Source organism: Ambystoma mexicanum, chromosome 3q, assembly GCF_040938575.1.
Source record: "Ambystoma mexicanum isolate Mex_15411 chromosome 3q, UKY_AmexF1_1, whole genome shotgun sequence".
NCBI classification, from domain to species: Eukaryota; Metazoa; Chordata; class Amphibia; order Caudata; family Ambystomatidae; genus Ambystoma; species Ambystoma mexicanum.
This window is the reverse complement of record NC_090926.1, coordinates 745,420,703-745,443,305: the sequence shown is the minus strand read 5'-3', so window position 1 is coordinate 745,443,305 and position 22,603 is coordinate 745,420,703. Positions and strand designations below refer to the sequence as shown.

The 22,603-nt window shown below is 47.4% G+C and overlaps 1 protein-coding gene across 7 annotated transcripts in view; it reads right to left on the bottom strand.

Moving 5' to 3' along the window:
- RNF157 (ring finger protein 157) overlaps positions 1 to 22,603 on the bottom strand; it is a 1,722,220-nt gene that overhangs the window by 386,577 nt on the left and 1,313,040 nt on the right. For all 7 annotated transcript variants that reach the window (XM_069654703.1, XM_069654704.1, XM_069654700.1 and 4 more), the window contains one exon: positions 20,089 to 20,137. In XM_069654703.1, coding sequence (XP_069510804.1) covers positions 20,089 to 20,137 — 49 coding nt within the window. Of the gene's footprint in view, positions 1 to 20,088; positions 20,138 to 22,603 lie in introns of those variants that run through there.

Below are 22,603 nucleotides of genomic sequence, written 5' to 3'. Positions count from 1 at the left end.
CAGATTCAGGACAGATTCAAACTCACCTGGGAAAAGGGTTAGTAAATCAGTTACCACAGGCACACTCTAGGACTGTAGCCAGCCACACCAGCATACTGTCAATGGCCGGACTTCCTTAACTGTGTCTCTGGGTGCTTGCTTTTGCAGAAGGGTGGCCTACCCACTGAGGAAAGAGGGAAGCGGCCCCCAAAGACAGCAACCTGAAGTCATGGAAGACCCACCTGAGAAGAAAAAACCCTGGAAGATGAATCTGGAGCTCCCAGAGTCGCAGAACTAATTAACAGAGTCCCATCTACAACAGCAATGATCAGGAACACAGGGGTAAGAAATCTGGAGAAAGAAGATAGTACTAGAGGAGGGCAGGGTACCAGACACAGCAAGGTAGGGGAGTAGAGGTCCAAAGAACTAGAACTCTGCATAGTAGGAAACAAAGAAAGGAAAAAACAGGGAAAACAACCAAGGAGCGAGGACTACGCTACTAGTTTGCATCGCAGGAATCCTTGGACGTCCTGAACAGGCCGCCACAGTGAATATGAAATGGCAGGCCATGCACCATCTTGGTATGGGAGGCTGTACAATCTCGGCCGCCATCTTGGAATGGGACCAACACATCCTAGCAAGTCATAATTCGTGCCACCACTGGAATAGGCTCCGGTGAGCCATGTTAGTATACCCCCTGCCAAAAGCAGCAGCACCTGGTTCACAAGGATGATGTAGAAAAAAAAGTTTAATGAGCAGGGGTGCATGGACATTAACAGCAGGCTCCCAGGTCCGACCGCAGGGGTTATATAACCTTTCCAGTCTACAAGAAACTGTAAATGTCCTCTCCAAATACAGGTGTTGCAAATACAGGAGTCACAAATATCATGTACTATGTACCCCAAAGATGATCACGTTGGACAGGAACTGGGGTAGGCTGCACCCTATCCTCATGTCTGCAGATGTACAGATTAAGCAGGATTCACCCGTTTCTCAATGTAGAAAGGACCAAAATACATCAGACTCAGTTTAGATGGAACCAGGTATCAGTAAGTATTTAGCCGCTAACCAAACCTAGTCTTCTACATGGTATGTGGGATTCTCAATTCACTTTCGATCTGCATAAGTCTTGATTTTCTCTTGCATCTCGGATAAGTTTCGGATAACTAATCGTTGAGTCTCTCAGAGCGCTTGATAATGTGTCTTGAGTGAACTAAATGGAAGATCTGAAGAAACAGATAGGGAAGGCCTTGGGGTTATATCCCAAAATGATTCATCTTGATGCTAGTATACGGATTGTTGTTATAGCAAAATTATGCAAGCTTCAACATCCTTTTCCATTTGTCATGGGCAGCAAACATAAAACACTGTAGGTACTGTTCCAACGATGATTTCAGATGTTCTGTCTGACTGTTGGTATGAGGATGGAAGCCAGAAGATAAAGCCCCATCGATATTTAGCCGCCGACAGAGATGCAACCAAAACAGAGGCATATTGTGTTTCCCCCCGATCAGAGATGATTTTATCCGGCAAACCAAGGGTCTAAACACATCTCATAGAAATATCTGTGCCATCTCACTTGCTGAAAGACTTTTGGGTAGAGCATAACAATGAGCCATGTTGGTGTAGTAATCCAGACTTACCACGATAGCAGTGCATCCATTTGAGGGACGAGGGTCAATGATGAATATGAATATATACAGTTTTCCATATGGGTGACGCACATAGAGAACAAGAAGAAACATAGTCCTTTACAACATGATAAATGATAGGTCACCAAAAGTGTCTCTCCACCAATGCCTTGCTGGTAGCAATACACTATGCCCTGCAGTAGGGATCTCATGACAAATCCGTAGAGGCGTTTGTTGTAGACTTCATGAGGGCAAGCATAATAGTTGATCATGAAATAGGTCCTGAATGCAACACAGATTGTAAGGATTATGTTCAGATATTTGGAGGAATGCAGACTCAAGACTAGTTGCTTGGCAAACTTTCAAGAGAAAAGTGTTAGCAATGAATCTTGAGGGAGGTATCATGAATTCTGGAGACCTCAGAGGTTCAGGGATTGAAAATTGACTTGACAGGGTATCAGCTACCACATTTTCTTTTCCTTGAATGTAGAATAGCCAAAATTGGAATTGTAGAAAGAAATGGGCCCACCTGAACTGGCGGCTATTAATACATTCCATCTGCTGTAAGACCCTCAGATTGCAATGGTCGGTCCAGATTTCAACTTCATTCCTTGAAATCAATAACAGATGTCTCCAGTCCAAGTTCATGGCAAGAAGTTCTATTTCTAGAATGGAATATTGTGTTTCATAGGGCAAGGGTTTTTGGGATAGATAGGCCACTGGGTGTTCTTCACCTATGTCGGATGGTCCTTTGAGAACAGCCCCTATGGCAACTTCAGACGCATCGGTTTCCACTATGAAGGGTTTAGTTGAGTCAAGATGCTGAAGAATGGGTGCAGATACAAAGCTTTTCTTTAGGATGTTAAAGGCGTCTTGCACGGTGCTGGTTAAACAGGAAATTTTTAAAAAAGGGGTCACTTGAAGAGTATCCGTAATAGGAGCAGCTAACATTGAAAAAGTTTGCTACACCAACCATTCTTTGGACATTCTTTACACATTTGGGAATTGTCCACGAGGTGATGGTTGCTGGGATCCATGGCTACTACATCAGGGAATAACACGTAGCTGAGATAAGAGATGGACGTTAAACCAAAGGCGCATTTTTCATGTCTAGCGAGGAGATGTTGCTCACAAAGCCACTGAAGAACTTCTCAGTCATTTCAAATTTGGTCGGCTTCAGATACAGAATATTTAAGGATGACATCCAGGAACAATATCATACAATGAAAAAGGAGAGCCCTAAAAATATCCAGGCCGAAGGGCAGGACGGGATACTCATAATGGCCGAATGGAGTACAGGAGGGCATTGTCCAATCATTGCCCTTCCTTATTCTAATAAGATGGTACGCTCTCCGAAGGTCCAGTTTGGTGACAATGGTAGCTCCCATCAAGGCTTCTAGTATGTATGGGCTGAAAGGTAAAGTATACTCATCCTGAATAGCGATTCCATTAAGGCTGCGAGAGACCAGGCAAGGTCTAAGTTGAGTGGTGTCCTTTTTTGGAACAAAAACACAGACAAGCCCCTGCAGGGGGCTTAGATTCCAATATGATCTTCTTTACATTGACTTGCAGGTATTCTTTGAGGGACGCTTTTTCTGTCTCCGAGTATGAACATGCGCCTAAAAAATATAACAGAATAGGGTATCAAATTATTCGCAAAATCATAAAGACAGTGAGTAGGAAGAGTTCTTTCCACAGCGGCCCTGAAAATGTCCCAGAAATCACTATATTGGGGCGGAATCATATCCAAACATGATACCACAGTCACTTATGCAGAAGGAATTGGAAAGAGAAGTTGGTGCTGGGAAATCCTCCTTTAGGGCAGGCAATGTGTCGTGCAATTCTCTGAACCCCAAAAAGTTTATTGGCTGACCAGTTATTAATATACAGGTTTTGAATTCTAAGCCAAGGTATCCCGAGGATGACTGGAAAACGGGCAGTTCTGATTAAAACAAAGCAGATCCTCCAAGTAAGAGAGCAAGTGTTTTCTGAAATGGGTCAAGATAACAAATCGGGTACCATCCTCTCCATCAATAGTCACAAATGAGTCTTTGGAACCCCAAGGTATAGAATGAGCCTAAGCCCAGGCATTAACAATAAAGTTACTTGCTGCTCCAAATCCACCAGTACGGCACAAATTTGAGGACTGTAGAGCCCGAAGTGACTTCAATGTGGATCACCAACAAAATAGAGCTAGTGTTTTCTGGAACTGATTTGATGTCAACTTCTTCATAGGAACAAGATGACCTCTGTTCCTCAGTCGCTGTTCCCATCATAACTGGGAGGAAGAGTTTCTCGGCCTTTTCTTTGGGGCCAAAGGACATTCTCAGACTAGATGGGCGCTATAACACACAATGGGATCCCACTCAGCTACGGCACTACCGGAAACCACTGAATTATTAGGAGTATATCCAAAAGGACCGCTAGTCAGTCGTGAATCTCAATATTCCACATGGTCGATTCTCAGCGTATCCTACTGAAGACTAATTTCGATGGACCAAAAAGGCAGGACTAAACCAATTACTCCTTGCTCTGCAATGGCAGATTGCTATAAGCAATTGCTTGCATGTACTTCCTTCACTCTGGAGACTGCATACCCTAAACTATGCGCCAGCATGCACTGCACCACCACCCGCTAATAGTCAGAATGGAAGGAATGGAAGAAACTTCAGGCTTCCTTCCACATCATACCCTGCGATTCACCAAGGTACACAACCTCACACTTGCCACCCACTGACAGGCTTTTTCTCGGCCGTCTGTCCGGCACATCCCTCCACCAATAGAACCAACACTCTGATGAATGTTTCACCCAACATCCACCACCACCAGAAACCTACTTGACTATGGGTGTATATATATATTGCCATTTATACAACCTCCCCCTCCCGAAATGGTGCTTGGTCAATTGCACACCTCTGTTGGAGTTTCCTGGCATTTGTCTTGTGGTGTTACAATAGGTATTACAGAGTGCATAGGGGCACATAATGCTTCACCGGAATTCCCAAGGATCAGGCAGCCAGAGCTTATTCAGGCTGGGAAATTGACATACGGGGACAATGGTAGGTGGGCCCATTGAGGGGCTGGGGGGAGGAGTAAGGGTTGCTTCTCTCTAGAGCACAGGGTGTACTAGAGACAGGTGATGGCATGGACAACAAGTCCAGTATTTCTTTTTTCATATAGTGAACTGTGCCTTGCCGCCACCATGTATGGATACAATGTATTACATTTTTACTGCAATATCGAGATGGTACAGACAAGAGGACTGGAGCGGGAGGTAACTATGTCTTATCTGAAAACTGTGCATGTAATCTGCACGTTGACCGTGTGATGATTTCGATGGACTCATCACTGTTTTTCTGGCAGTGATCTCTTCCAATGTGTCCAGGGTGCGGCAGCCGCTACCTGATCCTAACTCTGGGGCGGCTGTATGAGGCAGGATCACATGGGGAAGGGGGGCAATTACTGGGGATATGTTATGGCTTCATTGGAAGAGTCTCAGTGTACCCCAACCCCATTTCCCATGAGAAAGAAGACCCCCTCTCACCCCAAAGACCTTGATGGCCTGTTGTCAGATCACAATTCCCTCCCGTAGAGGAAGTCAAAGAACCTTTTCTCTACATCACTCTTGTCCAGTCCCCACTTTCCATCCAAATACTCAGGACTCACACATACCACCTTTTGTTCTTGACCTGCCTTTATGTAAAGCCCAGGAGAAAAGTCATTTAAGAATTAAGAGTCCAAAGGCAACCAAGATATTTAATCATGATGTGCCTGTTTGTCAAAACCATGAGAGAAACCATCCAGGAGCTTAAAGCCCAAAGAAAGTTATGGACTTCAACTCCCATAACCACTCAGGTACTGAGACGAGGAGAACTAGGGAGTTTGTGCAGAATGACAGGAGCTCAAAGTGCAACATGTGGACCAGTTGTTTTTCCAAACCTCAATGAGTGGGACATTTAAAAATGGCAACATTGCTATGGAGAAGAGAGGTGCAGCGAGCAGCACAGAGGGAGATGCTGCTATCCATGCTGGGGCTCCTGAACACGAAGCACACGACAGCCGGCAGAGCAGAGAAGGTCTCTCAGCAAGGCAGCAGAATCATCCCGGGCCGGGAAGAGCTGACACATGACCACGGAGCCGCGCAAGGTGCTGAGGGAGCGTCCACACACTCCAACCTAGAAGGCAGAAGAAGCCATAACACAGGGGCATGGGCAACATTGGAAACGCTGGAAAAGGCCAGTGAGTCTGCCCAAAGCAGCTGGGGACGCCAGGGTGTTCCGACAGGAGCACCATTAAGTGGTTGAATGGTACAAGATTGTGAATACAAATAATATACAAAGGCAACATTTTTTTGAATGCAGCCAAGGCAAAGTACACCTGCTCAGCTCCACCAGAGCTGAGCAGGTGAAACAGAACCCGCTTGTAGACCCTCTGGGCCTTTTTCCCTTTTGTTGCTGTTTTTTGTGTGCCCCAGCCCCTCTGTTCACCCTCCCCCTCCCTGATCCACTTCCCCTTTGCGTTCTCCTCCCTCCTGCCGCCCAGTCTGCTCAGCATCCCTGATTGGCCTCCGTTCTGGTTTACTAACCTTACCTAGGGCAACGCCCTGCCCGGCAGCCCATGTGGTTAAGGGCCCCAAGGCAAAGGGCCGCTCCCACTGAGGCAGCTCCAGTTAGTGTCTGCAGGTGTCAGTAAGGGAAGCCAGTGGGCAGCCGTCAACCAGCAGCGACTAAGTTAGGTAGGAGTGGCCTGAGTTAGTGATAGAGCCTTCACTCTACCCCGACACCCTGGCCACATAGCAGACTCTCAGACTTGGGTGTGTTTTTCTCCGTTATTTAAATGACATTGTGAAAGTCTTATATTTGCATTGTGAAACCTAGGCCTTTTTCCCCACTATACAATACTCTCAGACTTGTGTGTTGTTATTTAAATTGATTGTGAAGTAGTGCTTTTCTGTGGTTTAGCCCCCTAGCAAAGCATTCATTTAACAAACTTTTTTACCACTATCTAAGCTCCTGTCGCCTTATCCGATTGTCTACTATTGTCTCCTCTCTCTCTGTCTTGTCTGCTTGCTCCCCTCCCTGTGTCCTTCACTAGTGCTCTTCAGGCCTCCTCCCCCTCCCTTCCTCTTCTCTCCTCTCCTCTCATTACCTTCTCTATGGTGCTCTCTGAAGCTCTTATCTTTTCTAACTGCTTCTCTATCGACTGTCCTGCTCTCCTCACTAAATCTGCTAGGAAGAAGTTTAAAAAGGACATCCTGCTCTCCAACCCAAGCCCCCCTATCGCAGATACCTATACCAGTGCTTCCTCCAGGCAAACCCTCACCGACCTCCTTTTTGTCGTTCCCTCGCCAGACCTATGTACTCTACATATGGTTTCTGTGTTCTCTCCTTTCTCTTCTTCTCCCATTAATGGTGGCACCTGGTGGGAGGCCCTTCTGGCCTCCTTCCACTCCTCTAAGGTCATCAGGTCATCATTAACGTTTACTTGAATGGTACGTCTTGGTCCAAGGCCCTGAAGCCAACCTTCTCCTCTTTGATAGATGCTTCCCACGCCTCATCAATTTCCTTTCTTCTCCTGCTGTCTCCTCTCTCCCCTCCACGGCTTCCTCACCTCGCCCTGCGGTCACCTCCTTGCCCTCTCCTCCTCCTCCTTCTGCTCCCCACTCTGGCTTCTTGTACACCTCCGCAGGGCATACCTCTGATTTGTACCCCTCCCTGGAAGTCCTTCAAAGACGACAACCTTCTCCATATTGCCACTCTAAACTCTCGCTCTGCTTTCAAACACTCCTCTGACATCTGCCGTCTCCTGAAGGAACTTGACCACAATCTCACCGAGACATGGTTTATGGCCAGCTCTATCACAAGCTTTGACACACTACTCCCTGATGGTTACAAGATTTTTTTCTGCTTCTTTTTTTCTCCTGCTTCCCCCCTCCCCCGCTCGTCCTCTCCCCCTCCCACACCTGGTCAGATCTCCTCCTTCCTCTCAGTGGGCGGACCTCTCCTCTTCCCTCCTGGTCTCAACCACGCAACTCCTTCTTGGAGACTTTACAATCCACCTGGATGCTTTCTGTCCTTCCTCTTGGCTCTTTCTCACTCTCTATTCTCCCCTCTGGCCCGACTCACTCTGCAGGGCACACTATGGATGCTCTGTTCTCTTCAGACCTTCCCCTTTCGATCCCTCTCACCACTCTTCTCTCCTGGAGTGATCACTTTCTCCTTTCCTCCCAGCTCACCCTCTCTACCCCTCAGGCCAAGCCAACTCCAGCACTGCTACCTACCTCGGTTATCCGACCCACGAAGTGTGTTGTCAGTTGAGGCTTTCGCCACCACTTTCTCACCCCCAACCTCAGTTGGCTGACTCACACCCTGACACAGCCCTTTCCATGCTCCACTTTGCTATATCTGATACACTCTATGTTCTTGTCCCTGTCATGAGGATCCGCTTGAAGCCCAAAGCCAAGTGGAACTCTTGGTATAACTCAGACCTCATCAACCTTAAACGCAAGTGAAGGGTGGCTGAGAGGAAATGGCGTGATTCTGGTTCACCCTCTGACGAACTGGCCTGCAAGCCAGCTCCAAAGACAATACCTGCTCTCTGTTTGCACCAAGAAGAGAGCCCACATTCAAGCCTGCGACTCTGCGGCATCTAACAACTCAACCAAACTCTTTCAAATCCTGCAAGGAGCTGGCCAATCCTGATCCAGTCTCTACCTCTCCCTTGCAAGACCCTCTGCATGGCCCTGGATTCTCATTGCATCTCTAAAATTTAGAACATCCAGTCCTCTCCCCCTCCTCCCTGCTCTTCCTCTGGCCCTTCTTTGGCCACCTCTCCTCCCTCCTTCTCTGCCTTTACCCTGTTCTCCCTAGAAGAAGTTTCTAGACAAGTCCGATCTATGAAAGTCTCAAAACAGGTTCACACCTGCTCCTCCAAAACCATCAAGGACCACATTGACACCCTGGCTCCTGCTCTGGGTGATTTCTGCAACCACTCCTTCGCCACTGGAGTCTTCCCCTCTGAAGCACTCTCTTGGGCACCCCTCTTCTTAAGAAATGCTCTGCCGACACTTCCTGCCCGGCTAACTATCGCCCAATCTCCATCACTCCTTTCCTGGAAAACTCCTGGAAAAGCTGGCCATCTCCCAGCTTAATCTTCACACTGAATCTGTTGGTTGTCTCCATGACCATCAGTCTGGCTTCAGAGCTGCCAGAAGCACGGAAACTGCTCTCCTGAACCTCTGTGAAGACCTGCTCTCCAACTTTGATTCCAACACCCTGTGTCCTCATATTACTTGAGGGTCAGTCACTTCTCCAAGCAACAAGTTGGTGGTAGGTCTCTTTCTTATGCTGGCGCCTCCCTCTGGAACAGCCTCCATGCCTCTCTGAAACTTGAGGAGAACTATCTCTGGTTCCGGAAGCATCTCAAGACCTTCCTCTTTGCTTCTGCCTACTCTCCTCCTCTCCCCTGCTGATCTCCTGGCTGAAACTGAAACTGCACTGGTTACCTGGCTACCCTCTGATCTCAGGCCCAGCTCCCCTCCCCGCCAGTTGCACACCTGCAATGCCCCCTGGTAACCCTTGCACTGGAGGACTGTATCTGTATCCCTAAAGCCCCCTACCTGCACTTGACTCCTGATGTTCTGCACTTAACCTTACACTTGCCACCAGCTGGCCACACTTTTGTCTTTATTCATTTTACTGTTTATCCTATGCACTGCACTACACCCCCTTGCTCCCGAACATTTCCCCCACCCCTCCTGTGCACTTGCGCAATCTCAATGTCACATGGTCTCGTAAGATAGTTGTGTCTGTCTTCCCTCTGTTCCACCTCCCTTGTCTCGTCGCACCTTGAAACACTTGTGTGTAGGAGCGTTATAAATGCCTTATCATATCATATCATGCAAGGCTTGTTTGAATGCTGCCAAGGCAAAATTCAATGAGAAGAACAAGTTACTCTCTTACCTGGTAACGTTCTTTCGATGGGATGGTCCGACGACGTATTCCATATCAATGACAGTAATCACCACAGTTGTGCTGCTTCGGAAAATTGTCTGCGTCAATGACGTCGATACGACGCCTTCGCGGACCTCCTCCGACAGCCGATGTTATAAGAAGGACGCACTACGCCGTAGCCTCAGTTGTAGTTTTTTCCCCAGAATGTGTGGCACCAGTCTTCTGCCAGTCTGACGACACAAAGCCTTGTGGAAACGTAAGCTGCAATCGCATAAGAAATTCTGTAGCGGGGAAGGCAGGGAGGGAGCGATTTGGAATACGTCGTCGGACCATCCCATCGAAAGAACGTTACCAGGTAAGAGAGTAACTTGTTCTTCGAGGGGATTGGGTCCTCTGACGTTTTCCATATCAATGACAGACTCCCAAAGCAGTACCAATGCAAGGAGGTGGGAAAAGAATTTAGAATAAGAAATTTAGAATGCCCAATCAAATTGCGGAGCAAAGGAGCGCCTTAGCAAAGGCCAGATCCTGCCCACGGATAGTGACGTACAAAAGTATGGACTGAAGCCCAGGTGGCTGCATCACAGATGTTGCGAATAGGAACACCCCTCTGTAGGGCAGTAGAGGCAGCCATACCCCTGGTAGAATGGGCCCGGAAGCCGACCAGTGGGTCCTTACCCGCCAAGCGGTAACATTCAGAAATAGCCGGAATAATCCAGCGAGACAAAGTCTGCTTAGTCACAGCTTGTCCCAAACGCTTTCCAGAGTAACCAATGAAGAGTCGATCATCCACTCTGACCCGGGACATTGCTGAAATATAAAAGCTTAAAGCACTCCTAGGATCGAGCCTATGGAGCCTCTCCCCTTCCTTACCAGGATGTGGAGGAGGATAAAATGCCAGAAGAACAACCTTCTGGCCTAAATGAAATTCGGACACCACTTTCGGAAGAAAGGAAGGACGAACTCCAAGTACAAACCTGTCCTTATGAAATACAGTGAAGGGTGGCTTAACTGAAAGTGCCTGTAACTCACTCTGCGAGCGGAAGCGCCTGCAACCAAAAATACAATTTTAAGAGTTAACAGTCTCAAAGGGCATGAATGCAAAGGCTCAAACGGAGCACCCATCAGAAACTGGAGGACAAGGTTCAAATCCCAACCGGGCACCTGGAAAGGTGACAGAGGGAACACATTAGTGAGCCCTTTTAGAAACTGTGAAATCAAAGGGATTTTAAAATAAGAACACACTTCAGACGAGTGCTTAAATATGGAAAGCACCGCCAGGTAACCTTTAACGGTACCCACTTGCAAGCCTCTGTGGGCTAAAAAAAGCAAAAAAGACAGAACCACAGGAATGTCACATGAAAACGGATCCACATTCTTAACCCTGCACCAGTTGCAGAACATTCGCCAACGGTACAGGGACTTTGTTGCGGGCCTTCTGGCCGAAAGCAACACCTCCATCACATCTTCAGGGAGGTCCCAATCCTTATACCTCAACCTTTCAGAAGCCAAGCATGAAGGTTGAGGGATCTGACCTCTGGATGGAGAACCTGACCCCCTCCTCCCGTGAGAGCAGATCGTCTCGGTAGGGAAGACGACATGGAGGGCAGATGGACAAGTCGAGAAGGTCCGGGTACCACGTCCTCCGGGCCCATGCCGGAGCAATGAGGATCATCCGGGAACCGAACCTTCGTAACCTCTGCAGCACTTGCGGGATGACGGGGACTGGAAGAAACGCGTACAGCAGTGGGAATGACCACTCCATCACGAAAACGTCTCCTAAGGCTCCTCTTGGAGGAAATTCCGGCGAGAAGAACCTTTCGCACTTCCGGTTGACACTGGAGGCAAAGAGATCCACTTGAGGGGTCCCCCAAATGGCGAAGATCTCCAGGAGAATCTCCTGAGCCAGCTCCCACTCGCGAGAGATCACGCTCTGCCTGCTCAGAGCGTCAGCCATCTCGTTTTCGTCTCCGGCCAGATGAACTGCCTAGATCGAAACTTCCTGCTGGATTGCCCAGAACCAGAGCTGCATCGCCGCCCTGCACAGAGGAAGTGACCCTGCCCCCCCCCCCTTTTTGTTGAGGTAGTGCATGGCCACTGTGTTGTCCGTCAGGATAAGGACATTCTTTCCTTGCACAGTCGGCAGAAAAGCCTTCAGGGCAAGCCTGACGGCCCTCAGCTCCAACAGATTGATATGGAGTCTGAACTCCGACGGAGACCAACGACCGCTGACTGTCAACTCGTTGGCATGAGCTCCCCATCCCGTGAGGGATGCGTCCATCACGATCGTCACCTCCAGACAGGGTAGCCAAAAAGGAGCCCCCTTGATCAGATTGCCTTCGACGGCCCACCAAAGAAGGTCCTGGGCGACTGAGGACAGCACCTGAACAGGGTCCGATATCCTGCCGGAGGACTGAGACCACTGGAGCTTCAGTGCCCATTGCAAAGATCTCCTCAGCAACCTGGCCTCTGGCACCAGAAGAATGCAGGATGCCATGAGGCCGAGCAATCTCAAGAACTCTAACGCTGGGAGACTCAGGGCAAGCTGAAACTTGTGCACCATCTGCTGAATGTGATGAGCCCTCACCTGGGGAGGAAAACACTGCCCCAGGGACGTGTCGAGCACTGCTCCGATGTACTGGAGCCTCCGAGTTGGTGTCAAATGGGACTTCTTTAAGTTGAGGGAGAAGGCCAGCTTGGAGGGAGTGGCAGTTGACGGACAGATGATCCACGACTTGCTCGGGAGAGCGCGCCCTGATGAACCAATCGTCCAGGTAGGGGTAGACGTGAATCCCCCCTTTCCTGAGATGCGCTGCAACCACTACCATGAGCTTGGTGAAGACCCTCGGGGCGGAGGGCAATCCGAACGGCAGGACCCGAAATTGAAAGTGCGAGTCGCCAACCGCGAACCTCAAGTACTTCTTGTGCTTTGGTAACCATCTTGAACTTGTCCTTCCTGAGGAGTTTGTTCAAACCGCGCAAGTCCATGATGGGTCTCAATCCCAGTCTTTCTTCGAAATCAAAAAATAAGGGGAATGCCATCCATTGTTCCTCTCCGCTACAGGCACCAGTTCTATGGCACCTTTCTCCAGCAGGGATTCAATTTCCTGCACAAGGAGCGGATCCGGACTCTTCAAAGAGAGATTCCCTGGTGGATTGTCATGAGGACTCTGCCGGAAAGGAAGACCGTAGCCGTGGGCTATGATCTCCAGAACCCACACATCTGAAGTAATGGCACGCCACTCTACAAGATGCTGCGCCAGCCTTCCCCCAACCGGCGAACCATGGGACATGGCCTCATGACTGAGCTGAAGCAGCTGTGGCGTTGCCTGAGGGCAAAGAGGCAACTGCCTGAGCGGCCTTGGCACCTCGAGTACCTTGTTTCCCACCTCTGGCACTCCTATGGTGGCCCCTTTGACTGGCAGCTCCTCTCGCTTTACCAAAGGAAGAGTAATAATGAAAGGAACCTCCCCTCCATTGCTGTCCCCCAGGACGAAAAGGTGGAGGTTGGCGAACTGCAGCGCCCAACGACTTTGCTGCAGCTTTGGAGGTCTGCAACCTCTCAAGGCTCACGTGAGCCTTGCTGCCAAAAAGATGTTCACCGTCAAAGGGCATGTTGAGGAGCCAGGCCTGCACACCAGGGGCAAACCCCAACTTCCGCAACCACGCAAACCTGCGTATTACAGTGCTCGCCGCCATGGACCGGCTGACGCAATCTGCCATGTCCAAACCCGACTGAACGGCCTCACACATGGCATCCTTGCCATCCTGGACCATAGCAAGAAAACCATCCAGTTCGTCCCCTTCGGGAATATGTTCAGCGGCTAAGGAAACACAGTTCCATAGAGTGTGCGTATAACGTGACAAGGCACATACAGAGTTGGCCGCCTGAAGAGCCATACCCCCTGAAGAAAACACTTTCTTTGCCCAACCATCAAAACACTTGTCGTCCCCATCAGGAGGGATGGTAGGATACAACGCCTGCTTTGCTGGGGCCGTAGCCGCCTGCACCACCAAACTCTCCGGAGTGGGGTGCTTGGTCAAGTAGCAGGGGTCGCTACTGGCTGGGCGGTATTTCGCGGCAAAGACTTGCCCACTGCCAGGAGACTCTCCGGAGCAGTCCAAGCCGCCGCCACCCTCCTCTGTAGAGCCATATGGAACGGCAGTACCGGGTCAGTTGGTGGACCTTGGTCGAGGATATCCGTGAGGTCATCCTGAAGGAAAACCCCTGGGAGAGCAGACCACCCCAAGTACTCGGCGACCCTAGACATAAGGCGCCGGTACGAGGAGTCGGCATGGGTGCCAGGCCTACAAAACTCCACCTCTGGAGGAGTCCAGACCACTGGTGTCGTGCAGGGACTGACGCAGGTCCTCAATCTGGCTATGGCCCGAGAGAATCTCATCTGGCACCGTATCAGGAAGCATGCCATCATCAGAGCCCTCATCCACCTCCAAAATGTACTCAAGATGGCAGAAAGTGGGCACAGAATGGGGAACAAAGCCATGCTTGACCTTGGCCAGAGCCTTTCTAGGGGGTTCCACCGTGCCCCGAGGTACCCCCTTCGGAACCGCCTCGAAAGGCGTCGAGGGCGTCGGGTGAATCTGCGTCGACGCCGAACGCGGCGCTGACAGCATCAACGGCGTCGACACAGGCCTCGAGGGCGGAGCCCCAAGCGTGTTCCTCAACATCCTGGGCGCCGACGGCGTCGACGACTTCTTCGGAGGCGGAGCCTCGAGAGAGTCCCTCGACGACCTCAGCACCACAGGCGTCGACGTCTTCCTCGAAGACATCACAGGCTCACACGGTCTCAAGCGCGTCGAGGACCGGGACCTGGAACAGGCATGACGAGAACGATTCCCCTTGTCCGAGCGGGACCTTTCCCGCGAATCGTGCCGACCACCCGAGCCCGAAGGCGTACGAGCTGTGTCTCTCGACCGATCATGACCGACCCCACTCGGAGGTGCGGATGGACCAGTGCCCTGCGATTCGAGAATCGCGAGCAATTTCTTACCGAAGGAAGCTCATTCCTCCGGCGTCGCATGCTTGGTGGGATAAGCGACCCGCCGACAGGCGGAGTCCTCGGATGAGGACAGGGAAGGCGACCGATGACGGCGCTTCCGGGAGTGCCTCGAAGAGGCAGAGGAGTGGCGGGACCCACTCCGGGACCGAGACCCACTGGACTTCTGAAGACGATGCGGAGAGTCGCCCCTCGAATCGTCCGTCAAAAGCCCCGCGGACCTCGACTTCCGGGGCTTGGACACCTTACCGACCGACAGTTTCTTCTTGTGCTCCCGCAAGGCTTTGGACGTAAGCGACTGGCAGTCGACACAATCATCTGTGTCATGGGCCTCCCCAAGGCACCAGAGGCAGGCTTCGTGCGAGTCTGTCACCGACATCTTGGACCCGTAGTCCCCGCACTTCTTGAAGCCCAGACGCGGGGTGGAAGAAGCGGTAGACATCACAAAGGATGACTTCACAAACGAACATGTTCGAAGAACCGATGAAGAACAAACTCCAAAGAGTCGAGGCGTGCTGAGATCACCGAAGCGAACACGTTTGCAGAAAAAACAGAACTGAGGCTACGGGCTTCGTGCGTCCTACTTATAACATCCAGTGATGTCGGCCGTCGGAGGAGGTCCTCGAGGGCGGCGTATCGACGTCATTGACGCAGGACGCAGACATTTTTCGAAGCAGCACAGCTGTGGTGATTACTGTCATTGATATGGAATACGTCAGAGGACCCAATCCCCTCAAAGAATGTTTGAATGCAGACAAGTCAAACTATAAAGGTAAATCCCAAGGAAATCCATGTGGAGGAGACGTTTGAGCAAGTACATTTGAGTAAAAATATTACCACTAATAGATATACCAAGCAGCACATGCTATATGCTATTGTGGTATATCGAATAACTGTGAAACACATAAGAGGTCCTGTCTGGTGAGTATACGGAGAAGTGGAAATTGTCCAAAGATTTCTGGCAGGTGAGTACACCAGGTGGTCTATGGGACCTGAAGAGAGGCCTTGAGTATACCAGGCGGTTGGAAACTCTGCAGATATTCCTGGCTGGGGAGCATAACAGGTAATCTGCAGTACAGAAAGATTGTTACAGAACTCTTTTTGCTTGAACAGAACCTTTTGGTTGAACAAGAAGTTTTTGAGTACACTGATGACACCAAGGAAATGTTAGCTGAAAAGTATTTTGCCATTCTGCTTAAGAATCCCGGGCAAGGAGACCATCCTCTCGATCCAAGGGTTTTTACGTTGGAGAAGATTTTCGCTAGAGACATTTTACATGTCTGGTTTTCGCACATTTTTCCTATCAAGTCAAAGACATTTCCTTGCACCTTTTGTTTTTTGGTTACAAGTGTGAGGGTCAGGGTAGGTTGTTTTGGACGACTTTTCAGTTACTGAGATCCTGACGCAGACAGCCACAAAGAAACTCTTGCATGTGGGCTTCTCGGTTGATCCCTGCTGCAAAATCCCTTCTAAAATCCCATCTTCTGTCTTGATGACAAAGGAATCCATCGACCGGGTTGTTGGCTGCAGATCCTGAAGTCTTCCTGCTGCAACTCTTAGTCCGTACTCAGGTACTCTGTTGGCTGGGGTATTGAGAATGAGAATCCTCTCATCCAGGCCACCCAGGCCCACTGCTGCAATCCTCCCAGGGTGTCTTCCCAGAAGTCCCTGGACCCTAACTAACTTTAAAGTGTACTACTTACTTGTTAGAACAGTGTACTACAGGAGCTTTGACTTTTGCCTGCAACAGAACCCTATCTCACCCTGCCTACAGCTGGACCCTAGACCACTAGGGTCCCTCCTCTGCCTCCGAGTGAACTCATGCAATAAACTAGGGAATGACTGGATAAGTAAAGGATTCCATCTTGAAAAATATAACAAGGGTTTGAAAAGTACTAACCCATGAAAGAGTTAGTTGGTAACTAACTTCGAGAGTGAGCAGCTACAAAAGTTCTTACGTAACTTGAATGTGGGTTGTGATATTCTGAAAAGTATATATAAGGTTATTTTACTTACCTGTGAAAGGGTTGGGCCTCTTTCCTAAAGTAATGCTGTTGGCTTCACTTAACTGTTTCTTCCAGAATACTAGTGTGCAAGTTCACCAACTGGGTCCTGCTTCCCCTGGCCTGCTGTATAGCCTGTCTAAACAGCCTGCCTTGGGTTTTACCTACCTGGAATAACTGAGTCATTCTTAAAGTGTAACATTGGGGTTTACTTCTCTGGTCGGTCTTATACAGATTCGAAAACAGTTTTAGGATTATATCTACCTTTAAGTTGCTGATAGATTCCTTTAAAAAGTATATGGGTTTTACTTACCTTGGTCTGACTCGGGCCATCCTAAAATAAGTTAGAATGTTATTGCTTACCTTTATCTGTGTTCAACTGAGCTGAAAAGTAACTGTAATTGTATATTACACCAAAGGGTCTTACTCACCTAGTATAGCTGTGTGTTATCCTCAATAATAGTTAAAGGTTTTTACTCTTCCTTGAATGAGTGTTCCACTATTCAGAAAAGTATACTTGCAGGTTGGTTTACTATGCAATTTCTTTGCTGAGTGTCACTGCACAACTAACAGTCTCTACTACCCTTGACTTACTGTAATCTAAAAGTAACTGATGGTTTTTACTCCCCATCAATAGGTGTGGCATATCCTAAAGGTCTGACTTCCCTAGAATTACGGTAGGGTATTCTGAAGAAGGTTTATGGATTGGTCTGTGAACTTTAAAGCACTTTGTTGCGTTTTTATGTGTTTATGACTATGACCAGTACTTATCACGCGACTTAACTTGGTCTACTTGTATTTAGAATACATTTCTTTTTTTTTCATAATACTTATGGTTGTCAGTGTTACTATTGAATCCTTGGTATACTACAAGTTATTTGTACTTTCCTACAGCCCTCTCTCCCTCCTAAAATAAGTCGGGCTGCTCTGTGTATGCTACCAAATATTCAGGTGGTTCAGCCTTATACTAAGAGTGGAGTCTTGTACTGACTCAGTTGAATGGTTTTACTGAGCCCTTAGTTGGGCTTTGGAAAAACTGTCCTAACAAAGACCCCGTCGGAATTATGCAAAACGGGCTTCATCTGGCCAGTTGATCTCCTCTGCCAACTTCATAAAACAAATTATATACTTCAGTATTGATGAAGATCCAGAACTCAGCAGAGCAAGAAATAAGGCAAGGAGAAAACAGTGAAGAGCAACAAGGAGCAAGGCCTTACGCTATTAATGCGCATTGAAGGAATCCTTGGAAGGCACGATATGGCCGTGGAACGGCATCGCTGCTGGAGTGTATTGGAAATAGCAGGCTGTGGAATGGGGCAAACACGTCCCGGCAAGCCATGCGCTGTGCCAGAATAGGCTCTGGCGAGCCATGACACCTAAAATACTTCTAACATTCAGACACTTTAGTGTTCTTCAGCATGGTTGCAGGGTTCTTAAGCTCCAATATGCAGAGATCCATGACAGCATTTGACATCACATTTGCCAGCTTCAAAATTCAGCTCTACCATTCTCACATGCCACTTACTGCATTATAAAGCCCTAACATTTCAACACATCAGTAATCTGCATCTCCAACATTAAAACCTCAGTGTGCTACACATCTAACATTAAGACACAGTGTTATATAGCTATAACTCCTTCACTATGTGGCTTGAGCCCGGTGGCGTGACCTCTGGGAGGTGGTCCAGGCAGTCTGATAACTATGCCTACATTGTCAGCAAAGGAAACGGAAGAGACCCTCGTGGAACACGAGAAGTGGAACACACGAAAAGGGACCACAGAACGAAGATCACGGAAACGAGATGCCAGCAAGAACTGGAGGAGCATCCTGTAAAAAACAAAGGTAATGGGAATGCGCGAACCGGTAGGTGATTAAAGAATGATCGCATCATGAGTCATCTCCCTCACGATGGTGTTTGACAGGTGAACCAAGTATACAGTGAATGTTCTGGGACCCCAACAGTATTGCAAGCAATACCAGAGGGAGTCACCTGTATGACAGTGGCAGAGAAAAGCCCACTAACACAAAGAAAAGCATCTGGGACTCTAACCAACGTGAAAAGAACATTTGAAGACGTCTTCCTTACATTGGTGGCAAGAGTAAGACCACTTATTCCCAGAGATGGATTTTGTGAATATATTGAGAGAAAAGCCAAGTAAACCAAGGGAAGTTGGTGATGCAAACTGTACATGAGCTATGTGTCCGAAACCAGGGCACGAGAGCCATTCCCCTTGGTCGAAGTTGAGAAAACATTTAAGAGGACTAACGGATACCAGAAGAAGAAAGGGAGTAATTCTCCTGGTAAAGAGTTTCCAATACTTAGGAGGGGTGCAGTTATGAGAAGCCAGGGGAAGGGAGTCATTCCTATTGGCTTGTTGGTAAACTATTTTGGCAATTGCGACCAGGAGAAGGGAGGCATTCTCTTGTCAAATAAGGTTGGTTGTAGGCTTGAAGACTTGCTGAACTTTTATGCCACTGGAAGGGAGTCATTGCCCTTGGCTTAAATCGCTGACAAAGGAACATTTTTAACTGAAAAGGTCAAGTGTGTCATTCTCCTGGTGAAGGACCCTTTTGACGAAGTTTGTATATTTTAGTTCTAGTGTAAGGGATAGAAGTAGGGTTTTGACATAGGACGGTACAGTTTATTTATGACAAACATTCGGACCGATCCTTTAGATTTCAGTCTGAGGCAAGGAAACCCACACATAGAAACAGGTATAGGTTTTTGGTCAGAAATAAAGGTCTTTGCCCACCACTAGGACACCCCCTGGTTAGTCTCCTCCTTCTACACCCTTACCAATATGCAAAATGTCATTCCAGTACAGGAAGCAAGAATATACGTACCGAGTTGTTTAAAATGTCAGGATTTGTGCCGCTCAACAGAACTATCAGAGAAAGTGGGCGTTGTTAAAACAAGTGCAGGTGAGACAGGAAAGGAATGATTTTCTCAGGTTCACCATTCTATTTTACTGTTATATTTTCCTTTAGATGTTCTGACCGAAATAACACCCCACAAGTAAAACAAAAACATACAAATATAGCAGGTAATGGAAGCAACTAGATCGTATTCAAAGTTCTCCGTGATTGATCTGAATCACTCAATGCATATATGGAATCAAAGTAGTACAATTAGAGGTCACAAGGCAGTTAAATACTGCTGGAGGGCAGATCCCATAAAACTAAGATTTAAAGGCAGCACTTTATTTCCAGGCATACGTTGTTGATACTGCAGACCTTTGCTGGACATTCTTTTAATAATTGATTCACTCCAAAATATCATATCCCCATACAGTTAGTTAATTTGTCCGTCCTGCCCCTGCTGTTTTCCCAACCCTAAGGGTTCTGAATTCTTGCAATGTATAGGTCCTCTGGTCCCCTTTCTCATATCCGGTTTTCTCCTCATTGCATGTCCCCCCCCCCCACCCATCTTTGAAAAGATCAAGGGCAGTAGTTTAGCAACACCTTGCAAAACGAAAGTAGAAAAAGAAACGGTTTGTGTGTTACCATCTTCCTGGACAGGTTCCCTGTGTTCCTCATCCAGGACATCATTACCCTGGAATACAGAGAAAAACAATTTGGGAGTTAGGATATTAACCCAAGTTACAGTACCTTTACCTTATTCAGGACAACAGATTAAGAGTTTCCTCACAGTGCTACCACAAACGTAAAATCACCACTCTAGTATTTACTCTTCTGTCCACCCACACTTCATCCTATTCATCACCATGTTTTCCCCTGTCTCCCCAATTTGTGTCTTCCACCATTTTGCACACTGCAACTCATTTTCCCCAACACCCGGATACCCACCCATCAATGACAATGCACTCTCCTGTTCCCTCCACTCACCGTTCTAGAACTTGTGCGCCAGGCTGCCTCCTCCAGAATTCCCATTCGGCAGTCCTGTGCAGAGCATATTCCCACCCACACTGTTGAACACTCTCCTATCAAACTACTGTTTGTCCTTCTCTTCTTCACCATGCCTCCTCTCCTGATCCACCCACCTCAGCTCTCACTTCCCAGGCATGGTTTGCAGCTTGCCAGGTGCCATGGCATGATTTTCCTACTGGCAACTCCTTTTGTGCAGATATTATATATATTTAAATGTTTAGAGTGTACTCCCCTGCTCCCCTTCAATTAGTAGGAGGATTTCAGAACTCTAAAACTCTAGTGGTTTTGAATGTAAATGGAAGTCACAGAGTCCCACCAAGTAACACTTCAGTTGCCATTTGAAAAATACATTTTTGCTTTTGGACAGGGCAATCTTTTATTGATTTATTGTGCATTTGTCAGGCGCTTATACATCAAGTAAGTTGTGTTTCAAAGCGCCCACAGGACAACAGTGAGGCAACATGGGAATTAAATGCAAATATAACAATGAAAGATAGATGCGGTCATACTAGGCCTTGTGAGTATCCAGCAAGTGCAGAAAGCGAGAAGGGATGAAGGAGTGGGGGGGAGGGTGGTTAAATGCTAGGAGTACCACAGAGGGAAGTGCTAGAGAGTAGGTAGCTATTAAGTACCTTGGTGAGTGGTCAACTGCCAATAAATAAGTGCAGGCATGTGGTGGCACAGGCCAGTGGGTGCCAAAGCAAGTGCTGGGAGCGGGTGGAGGCTGAAGGAGGTTGGGTGTGGGAGGCCAGGAAAGAAAGTGATCTATTTTCCAAATTACTGATTTTTGTATACTAGCAGTAGGCATACTGGAATAGGAAAAGTAGACAGTTGCCATTTGAGCATTCATTATACAGTTTAGATGAGAACAAAACAGGCATTATCAGATATGGCATTGGTATGGGTCTGAAGGGTTATACCAAGATTGTTTCCCCATCAATGTCTGGTCTTGCTCTTAGGGTAATCCATTAAACAGATACTGAATACCATGGATTGTTAAAATGTGCAATGCTTCTTGTGATTATCCAAATGCTCATGTACTGTATTTGTATGGAAATGTCACAAATGTAGACATGTTTCACTAGGAATATTTTTAAAAAACAATTATTAGGATAGATGCCAAAAAACGTGTCTTTCATCTAAAAACATTTTGTAAAAGAAAACTCATGCGCACAATTTACAATAATTAAGATAGCTAATTTTACAGTATATATTTTTTTCACATAATTCTGTTAATTGTTCTATGTGTATTTTTAAACATAACCACAATTAGCATTTTTCAGCATGTAAGTGTTCAGAAAAAAAACAACTTCAACATGGTCAGCAACTTAACATCAGATTAACTAAAAAAGTGGGCTCAACACTGATCTATTTTTTGCTGACTGACGGCAGCAAGGGTCATGCAGCAGCGTAGAGTGGCTATCACCTTCCCTGCCAGACCAGGTCTGGCAGCAGTGTCCATTCTGCTGCAGGTCATACCATGGCAACAGATCTTTTGAAGCATGGAGGATTTTCAAAATCAATCTGGGCTGTTTATGATGCTGGGCGCAAAGTCACTCCTTTGTGTTTTGTCAGAATTGTGATCAGGGGATGCTGCACTAGTGCGCACACCTGTCCCCGTGTACCCTTCCTCAGAATTTTACAAATCTTATCAACAGATAGGAAATCAATTTATATAACTTTTTATCTGTATTAAACAATACAAATGTAAACCAGGCAGCACTAATACAAATATAACCTGCACTTTTTGAAATTATATTTTTATTGGTGGGTTTTAACAACAAATAATTACTTCAATATTTTTAATAAAGAAAAAGTGTAAATTCCCCACCTTGTATGATGCTAACAGTGACAGAATGATAACCTATACAAATATTTCAGAACCCTTGGAAGGTCCCCACAATCCCCTCTGTTGCTATAAAATAAAAATAATATCTAAATATATCCATTTTATATCAAAAGCTAGACAAAGCAAAACTATATTAACAACTTAAGGAACACATTGCTTACCTGCAAATCCTATACTTCAGCACTGGTATCGTACATGATTTCACATGCTTATGAATATTCCTGATAGTCAGGCTGGGAATCCTCCGTAATGTTAAAGCAGTTTTGCTTTAAAGCTTAAGAA